This window comes from Ochlerotatus camptorhynchus, unplaced genomic scaffold, assembly GCF_037179485.1.
Source record: "Ochlerotatus camptorhynchus isolate MF236.1 unplaced genomic scaffold, CSIRO-AGI_Acam_v1.1 ptg000130l, whole genome shotgun sequence".
NCBI lineage: Eukaryota > Metazoa > Arthropoda > Insecta > Diptera > Culicidae > Ochlerotatus > Ochlerotatus camptorhynchus.
Window position 1 is genome coordinate 3,967,449 of NW_027040620.1, and position 10,052 is coordinate 3,977,500.

General features: G+C 37.0%; 1 protein-coding gene across 1 annotated transcript in view; it reads right to left on the reverse strand.

Moving 5' to 3' along the window:
- Nucleotides 1-10,052, reverse strand: part of LOC135700241 (acetylcholine receptor subunit alpha-like) — a 513,136-nt gene that overhangs the window by 60,068 nt on the left and 443,016 nt on the right. The window contains exon 5 of the mRNA XM_065220685.1: nucleotides 5,787-5,902. Within this exon, the coding sequence (XP_065076757.1) occupies nucleotides 5,787-5,902 (116 nt within the window). The remainder of the gene's footprint in view (nucleotides 1-5,786; nucleotides 5,903-10,052) is intronic.

Sequence of the window (10,052 nt, forward strand, 5' to 3'; positions counted from 1 at the left end):
GGTTCAATCCCAGTAGGCGCCGTCTGGATTTTCTGAGGCATAAAATCTCTGATCACGCCTTCCTTCTGAAAATAAGTTAAGCTGTTGGTCCCAGTCCATGAGTTTGATGGGTCGATAGGTGTATGGTCCAGGTGTGGAAGGTGCTTCTCTAACGTCAGTACGGAAAACAAATCAAGAAAAAAAAAAGTTCAGGGGTTATACCAAAGGAATAGCGGCGCCGGTGGTGTAGTAGTAAGCATGATTAATTCTCACCCCAGTAGGCCTGGGTTCAATCCCAGTCGGCGCCGCCGGGATGTTCTGAGGCATAACATCTCTGATCACGGCTTCCTTCAGAAGGGTAGTAAAGCCGTTGGTCCCCGGTCTATGAGTTGATGGATCGATAGGTAGGGTCCAGGTTTGGGAGCTGCCGTCCTGGCGTCGGTAGCATTGGTGCTCAGCACGGAAAACAAGATCGACGGAAAACAAATCAAGGAAAAAAACATACCAAGGAATTTGAAGCAAAATTTCAAAGGAATTCTAAGGATTCCAGGCCTGTCAGCACCAGAAGCTGACTTGTTTTTTATTATGAAGTAATGAAATTGGGTTGTTCGCGGAATGCTTAAATAAAACAGCAAAAAAAAAAGGATATCTTCCATTTAATTCCACTTAATTATTTTTGGTACCCATGACAGATACGTATTTCGACTACAACTTGCAGTCTTCATCAGTGTCATTCCCACTAAAGAATTATCAAAAACCTAACCGCCTTAAGTACTCATCCCCTAGAAACCTGTAATCGTGATATTTTTTACCTAGGGGATGAGTACTTGAGGGGGTTAGGTTTTAGATAAGTTTTTAGTGGGAATGACACTGATGAAGACTGCACATGGTATTATTATTTAACTTTATTAGGGAGGCTTTCAGCCTTGGGCTGGTTCGCCTCCAACGGCACATGGTAGTCAAAATACGTATCTGCCATGGATACCAAAATTAATTTAGTGGAATTAAATGGAAGATAACCTTTTTTTGCTGTTTTATTCGTTGATTTTCAAATCAAAATTAACTGGGATCAGAAATATTGCTTATCATACGCTTTATTTATAAAAGCTGTTTTTTTGAAATGCATAGACATCCATCTATTACTGTGCGAAATTGAGCTGCAAATATCTAACATAACGTAGATTTATTCAACGCCTTTTTTTTCTTTTGAAGGAACATTAAAAATATACTTAAAAAATGTTTGAAACATGTTCCGTCTACAAATGTTCAGCACTCATAAGACATAAAATTAGTTGCGCCCATCAGATACAAACATTTTGATTTTATTTGGCCGCCTTTTAAAATGCTCATGTGCTCTTGTGAAGACAGGCTAGCTGGTTTTCTTAATACAAGAGGTTTTCCTTGTTAATCTAAATTTCCAAAGACAAAGGAAGTTCCGAAAACTTCAGGAAAAAATTATAAAACTTAAGGACCGTTCAATTTACTGCAGAAAAAATGCAGGAACTTTAAAGATGTTTCAAGAACAGATTGAGTTTTTACATAAATTTGACACATTGCAAATAAATTTAGATGCTCGAAAATCCCTCAAATGGAACACATTCTTCAGATCTTCTAGAGATCTTCTGTAAAATTTAGAAAACTTTATGTTAGTTCCATTAACATCAGATGCAGGCATAAGGAATGAGAATTTATTGGAATTTCTAAGTTTCAAAAGCATTTGGGTAACTCCGAAAACTTCAAGAACATCCAGATCTAGGAACAAGTTTTCTTTCATCTGAGTTTTTTTCATAAAAAATTTATAGAAGTTCAATGAAGATCAAACTGTTTCAGGCCAGCCCCAGCTTCAGGAAAATTAGAGAAACTTAACAGAAGTTACCAAAACTTAAGTTGAGTTAAAAGATCTTAAGGGAAGATAAGTAGCTTCGACTAGTTGTGAGAACTATGGGGATGATTTTTAGGAAAATTTCATAAATTTCTTTAAGTTCCGAGAACTTTAGGTAAATTTCGAGAACCTTAGGACAGTTCCATTGAATTCAGAAAACCGGCATGAACGTATAAGATATTTTTGTCGCTTGTCCCGCGGAGAAAATAAATTATTAGTTTTTCGCGTTCTGCATTGAAATATCTCAAATCTAATGTAGGATTTTATAAAAATTTGAAAAATTACCAAAATGGCGGCGTTCGAAAAAAAAAATATCGATTTTTCGTTGAAGAAAATGATACTCAAAATGCGTGTAAAAATTCGAAAAGCTGGAATATCCGAAAAGTCCCATTTTTTCCTTGCTTTGTTTTCCGTCGATCTGAGCACCAACGCTACCGACGCCAGGGAGGCAGCTCCCACACCTGGACCCTACCTATCGATCCATCAACTGATGAACTGGGGACCAACGGTTTTACTTCCCATCCGAAGGAAGACGTGATCAGAGATGTTATGCCTCAGAACATCCCGGCGGCGCCGACTGGAATTTAACCCAGGCCTGTTGGAGTGAGAGGTCATCACGCTCACCACTACACCACCGGCGCCGCTAAAAGTCTCATCTTAGATTTAAGTTAATTATTTTTTTACATCGCAGACAGAAGAATCAGTAAAATTGATCGAATAGTCTCCGAGATCCCTGTCTCGTAAGGTAAATAAATGTGGTTTCGAGAAAAGGGTATTTTGGGCTGAAAATTTTCGAAAATAAAACTGAAATGTTGCTTAAAATCATACTGAAAACCCGAAGTGATTGCATTTTTCTTAATTTTATATAACAAATTAACAAAAAAAAAAACATTTTTTTTAGATAGATGTCCCCCATTAATTCAGGATAAAATTACGAACTTCAGGAAAATTTAGAGAAGCTATAGGAAGCTCCGTGGATTTTAAGGAATTCCAGAGAACTGCAATTTAGTTAGTAATTAATTGCAGGAACGAACTTTCAACAAGTCCGAGAAATTTTAGTATATTATGAGGGTTTCAAAAGCTGTGGGGTTTACAGAAAATTATCTTGAACAGCAGTAAAATCGTTGAAACGTAAAAGATGTTTCGATAATATCTTGAAATGAAGGGAACTTCATGAAAACTTCACAGAGTGGAATTTTAGAGTTCTTAAATGAGTTCCATGAACTTCAAGGAACTATGTATATGAAGCATTCCTGAAGGTTCATATACATAGTTCCTTGAATTGTGGGAGATTCAGCATAGACGAAAGATCTTGGAGAAAGATCAATAAACTTCAGGAAATCTGCACGAACTTTTAAAAAGTTCAGAGAAATTCAGAGAAAATTACGAATTTAACAAAATCTAGTAGAATTCCTTATTTTGCTTAGGCTTTTCAGACTTCAAGAAAATAAGCAGATTAAAGTTTTATCATCGTCGACGTTTCAATCAAGGGGATGAAATCTTTATCAGGACTTGTTTTAGATTAAGATCATAAAACTGTTTGCGCTGATCGAAAGACGGCCTAACTTTAACCCCTCAGGGGTTGTTGAAAGCCTAGTTTTAGTTAGAGTGATCTAAATTGTTTGTCAATTCCCAAATTAAGTTTACAGTGACTCCCAAAGAGAGGCACATGAATTTAAGTTGGTCAGGGGTACATATGAGAAATCAGGGCGTAACCAACTCAGAATTTACCATGACAGAGGATGAGACTTCAAATAACAATTCTAATGGGTTTATTTGCAATTCCTAGAATAATTCTATCTAGATTTCCAAAGAACTACTGACATGGATTCCAAGATGATTGAGATAATGATACAAAGGAATCTAAAAATGCTGAAGGGAATCTCTAAGGTTTAGTTTATGTTTTGTTATTTTTGTGTATAAACGCTGATCACGAAAAAATTGACCTCAGAATGTACGTGCAGAAACAGGCATTCTTGAAATGGGTCGTTTGATGTACGATAGAGCTGTCACCTTCCATCTCCAGAGCTAAAAATATTTGCACATTCGACATACAGAAAATGCAGATAAGTTTCTTCCATAAAACTCTGCCGGTACAGAGGGCGATGGACTGTACTCACACACACACACACACACACACACACATAAACGCTGATCACGAAAAAATCCGGACACATTAAAAACGCACCATGAAGACATTTTTTGAGTAAAATTTTTCAAAATCTACTGGATCACGCTAAAAGTGTATAGATTCACAGTAGGAATTGGTTGTCAGGATAACTTCATTTGTTTACATCATGGCTTCACCGGAGCAAGCACGTCGCGCTTCGATCCTACACGTTCGAAACGAAAATCCCGGTGTATCCGTTCCTGGCAGTTTTCGATCAAATTCCTGGGTAGAAAATGTATACCTCAGTTGATCGGAAGAGTGCACCGGAAGAATGTATAATCAAAAAGAAATCGAAATTTCCCAAAAAGGTCCTCTGGCATCAATCTGCAGTTGTGGACTGAAAACGAAATTTTCCTTACTTCTGGGATCATGAAACAGCAAATTTACCAGGAGGAGTGCCTACGCATGAGACTACTGCCTTTTTTGGAGCAGCAGGTGGATTGCCTATTCTGGCCGGACTTGGCAAGCTGCTACTACTAAAATTTCACAAAACAGTGGAACAGCGAAAATGGCGTCACAGTGGTTCCCAAGGAGATGAATCCGGTCAATACTCCGGAACTAAGGCTAATCAAGGAATACTGGTCAATTGTGAAGCACATACTGAAGAAAAAGGGTGCAACTGCAATTGGCCAGAAGGATTTCAATCGGAAACGGAATTTGGCAGCCAAACAAGTGGGAACAGGGCTCGTGGAAAAGATGATGGGCCTTGTAGGAAGAAAATATCGAGGAATGTCATATGGTAAGAAAGGAAGCCAGAAACCATGGTCATACAATAAGCATAAAACGTACTAATGTATTTCTGTTACATTGAACCATGAAAAATAAAACGCATTTTTAAACCCCAACAAGATTTTCGTGTCCGAATTTTTTCATGTTTGTGTTTCATGTTTATGGACGAGTGTGCAAAAAACGTCACAAGAATAACAAAGATTCGGCCTTAAGGATCAAATCAAGGCCAACAGCTGAAACCACCGAAGTTGAGCTAGATACGAATTTGGGAACATCTAAATCAGAACGGACTGACATTCTAAACCAGAATCATCAATACAAAATTGGAAGATTATTGTAGAGTTAATTTAAAAAGTTCTCTGGAAAGAATTCTCATACTGAACGTTTGAAACTAATGTGAGAGAATTGTTCAGGATTATAGTCCATAGAAAACTTATTAAAAATTCCTGTGAAGAGTTGCAACGAAATTGTTACGGTAATTCAGCTATACATTGTAGAACCCTATATTTGAATAACCTTAAAAATTTCGTTGCAAGGGCAATTAAGGGTAAAACACTCTACATGGTTTTGGGATTTGAATATATTTTCAACATTTTAGGGCTGAGAGTTATCAGATCTCAAAACTAAAAAAATTTCAATACACAATCTTCATCATTTTTTAAAATATAGCACATCGTAAACATAAAAAAATAAACCATTGTGACTTTTGACAAATGTCTTCTGTCTCAGAATCCCTAAAATCTGGGCAATTCATACTCTGGCACTTTAATATTTTACGAGGAATCAAGATTAGAAAACAATGCATCATGGAATGTGTTCTGAAATCTAGTATAGACATTAAATCATCATCTATTTAGAGACCTGTTTTTTTTTTCAATTAGGAAAGGAGTGTCAACGTGCAAACATTGCCAAGGGCGCAATTGGATGCTGGATAGGCCAATAGACGAACGAATTAAAGTCATCATCCACTCGTGACTGCCACATATAGAAAGAACAAGACAAACATCGTAATCATTTATTTCTTACCTGACTGCAGGAACTTCAAGAATGTCCCATTCGACTGACGTGTAGAACTCCGACAAATCCACTCCAACTTCCACTACGTTTGTGTCGTTGACTTCATCGATATGGCGAAGGTCAACCTGAAAAATAGAAAAGAATAAAATCAAACATGGTGACATCAATTGATTACAAGAAATTCTAGAAACGTTCCCAAAAACCAATGCTACATATGTTCATGTAGGTCACCCAGGTAACGGTTAGGTGCACTACGGAACGCCTAGGACCTGTAATGATCTTTCATCATCCATGAAACGACATAAAAAGCTTGTAAAATTTCAACACCCCCCCGAATAACGACCGATACTACTACCGACTAGTCATGGATGGAATCGGTTGAAAGTTGTTCAAATCACTGGAAAGTGTTCACAGAACAATCAAATTTCACTCTGACAACTCTGTGACTGCCTCTCTGGTGCCATTGGTCAGGCGAAATAAACTACCGGATGAAGCAAAACCTGCTTGAGAAGGGACACGGTCGATGTCTGGACCAGCTCGGTGTAAGATGGGCCCATAAAAAGCAAGAGCTTAAAGGACGGTTGGATGTAGGATAGTGGACAGGAAATGGTGTGACAATAAAAATCACGTCCTCAGATTCTGTCAAGACGTTTTCCTTATACATATAAGTGTACGGGAAGGGAAAACTGCCAAAATCAAACATCTGACTGAGCTGAGATTTTTATTTCGCCTTCATTCATTGTTCTCGTTATCGCATTTTATTTCACTTTGGAAAAAAAATCCCACTCCCCTTGCCTTCTCGGACTGGTAGAGAGTTGCATCGTTATTCAGGAAATGAGGGGTGGCATTTTCCAAGCTTTTCGACTCGTAGCAGGTTGTAAAAATGATTTTTTGATGGAGGAATCATGGCATGCGTCAAACTTTCGTTCTTTTTTCTGCCGCCTTCTGTGCCTACACATTTGGGACTTGTTAGATCGCATCGGGTCGCTAGGCAGTTGCATGACCATTCTGGCATGTAATTAAGACCTGCTGGGAAATTAGTATCATCCCATTTTATATGACAACGATGCTTGGCGTTTGATGTTGGTTGAATAGCGATTATACTTTCCGCAGTGGATGGTAAAAATATTATGGGCAAAAAAGTAGAATTGGGGGTTCCTTGGTTAATAGATGACACTATATTAATTAACCAGGTCTCTAAACATTGCCACAATGTTGTGAGTATTTTTTCGTCGAAATCTGCATAATCTGCCGGTGCCGATGGTGTAGTGGTAAACGTAACTACTTTCTCACCCCAATGGGTCTGGATTCAATCCCAGCCGAGGTCGATGGGATTTTTCTAAGGCATAACAATCTCTGGTCACGTCTTCCTTTGCAAGAGAAGTAAAGCCGTTGGTCCCGGCGCATGTTTGTGTTTAATGTGGCAGGTGTGGAAGCTGCCTTCCTGCACATTCGATTGCCGTCAATTGATGGCAATTGATGTCCGTCGGTGATTGGCACTAGATGGCGGAACAGAGATCGACGTTAAATAAAGGAAAGAAAATAAAAAGATCTGCATAATCTTTTTATATAGGGGAAATGTATGTGATGTCGGCCTAAGTGTCCCTAATTTGGGCCCACATAAATTCAGCTATTGACTAAATTTTTAATAGCTACCAAAAATATCCGTTAGTACCGTCCCAATGACGCGTTCATCTATCGATTTTTAGCGATGGGCCCAATCTTAGATCCATAGGCCAACATTAGAGCCATTTCCCCTATATATTTTGTTTTCACTTTAGGTAAAACTTGTCCGGTGATGAGATTTAAACTCGTGACCTTTAGCATATTGTTTCCTGACACCCATTTTCCCGACAGGAAGCCATTTTCCCGTAGTGACAGGAAGCGAGGTCTGACCAAAAAAGCACGGAACAACTGTGTTTCTTCAACAAAAAAAAAACAAAAAAACAACAATGGTTTTTGCAAACATTTATGCCATGCCACTTGTCACGAAAATTTCGCTTTTCAAAATTTTAAAACCAAGAATTTTGTCGGGAACTTTGACAAATTTTTCTGCTTAAACTTATCATGTACCTTTCCTTTTCTGGGAGCTGCTTAAAATCAGCCTAGACGTATATTTCATCGATCATTTTAACGCAATCAATCTGCGTATAATTAATTTGGATTTCGCTTATGCGCGAGCAAAATTTTGATACGTTGTTCCTTTTGCTTCGACACCATTTTGACAACTAACTGAATGGAAAATGATAAAAACAAAATACAGGCAACATTCCGACAAACTCATTCAAGTTTTTCACTGTGGGTGTTCAAGTTTTACACTGATTGGCAAAATAAAGTGTCCACCTCATTTTTTTTTAATTTCTCTCATTTTCCCTCAAAGATGCATTTGGACGATAGGATAGGTGAGAACTCGGATGATATATGCAATTTGTTTGCAAATTTCTTCCAAGAAATATATACTACGTTTTCAGAAGAGGACCGTGACCGTGAATATTTTGAATCATATCCAGAATTTTCAAGTGACATCAGCGTAAAAGTCAAATCATGGTTCATGATATCTTAAAGGGTTTAAACAATTTAGATGCATCTAAAGGTCCTGGCCCTGACGGTGTTCCGCCAGTTTTTATGAAAACTTTAGCAATTGAACTTACTGCTCCATTATTTTGGATTTTCAATATGTCACTGGAATCCGGAAACTTCCCTAAAATATGGAAAAACTCGTTTTTAGTGCCTATCTTTAAATCGGGTAAAAAATCCGACATACGTAATTATCGTGGTATAGCTATTATCTCTTGCATTCCGAAACTTTTCGAGGCGATTGTAAATGAAAAACTCTTTTTTCAAATTAAAAACAGAATAACTACTATGCAACATGGCTTCTTTAAAGGCCGTTCAACAACTACGAATTTGCTCGAATTAATTAATTATTCCTTGAATGCAATGGATAACGGAAACCATGTAGAAGTGTTGTATACAGATTTCAGCAAAGCGTTTGATCGAATTGACATACCCATGCTTCTTTTTAAACTTCAAAAAATGGGAATTCATTACGCACTCCTCAAGTGGCTTGAATCATATTTAACTGACCGTCATCAAATAGTAAAATACAAAGGAAAGATATCAAATCCCGTTGACGTCACTTCAGGAGTTCCTCAAGGCTCCCATTTAGGACCACTTTTATTTATTCTCTTCGTCAATAACATATCTTTCATTATTAAGAAATTGAAAGTTTTAATATATGCTGACGACATTAAACTTTTTTTGGAAATAAAAGATGCCAAAGACATCATCACATTCAAAGAGGAAATTCAAATATTCCATACTTGGTGTCAAAAAAGCCTGCTACAATTAAATATAAAAAAAATGTAACTCCATTACCATTAGTAGAAAACAAAAGCTACCCGATATAACAGTCACTTTAGGAAACCAGATCGTAGAAAAATGTGATAGAGTCAGGGATCTAGGTGTTATTTTGGACTCAAAACTTACTTTCACCGATCATTATAACACAATTATTAACAGAGCTAACAACATGCTTGGTTTCATAAAACGTTTCTGCTTTAACTTTCACGATCCGTATACGATAAAAACATTGTACATTGCTTATGTAAGATCGATGTTAGAATATTGCAGCATAGTTTGGTCACCTTTTTCAATCACACACGAAGAAAGAATAGAGTCCGTTCAAAAGCAGTTTCTATTGTATGCACTCCGCAAGTTAGGTTGGACTGTATTTCCTCTGCCATCTTACACAGCTCGGTGTATGCTCATAAATATCCAAACATTAAAAGAACGTCGTGAATTTGCTATGATTTCTTTCGTAAACGATATCGTATCACATCGAATTGATTCAATAGAACTATTGTCATCCTTAAATTTATATACACCATCTAGGCATTTACGAAATAGAAATATATTTGCTACAAATCGTCATCGTACGAATTATGCCAAATTTGGACCCTTGAACCAAATGATGGATACATATAATAAGCACTGCGATAACATTGACTTTACAATGACAAAAACTAAATTAAAGCAATATTTTAATTCGTCGCATAACGTCAACTAGAAGTAATGTTTTAACTTTTCCTTAAGACATATTATAAAAAATATAAACAAAGACAAAATTGTAAAAATAGCACTTAAGACAACAATTGTAAAACGGTCTACACTGATTGACGACAAATAAATAAAAAAAAAAAAAATTGTTTGGTTAAAATAAAAATAAACACACTGTAGTCTTTGTTGATATCATATTTTTCATATTCTTTTAAA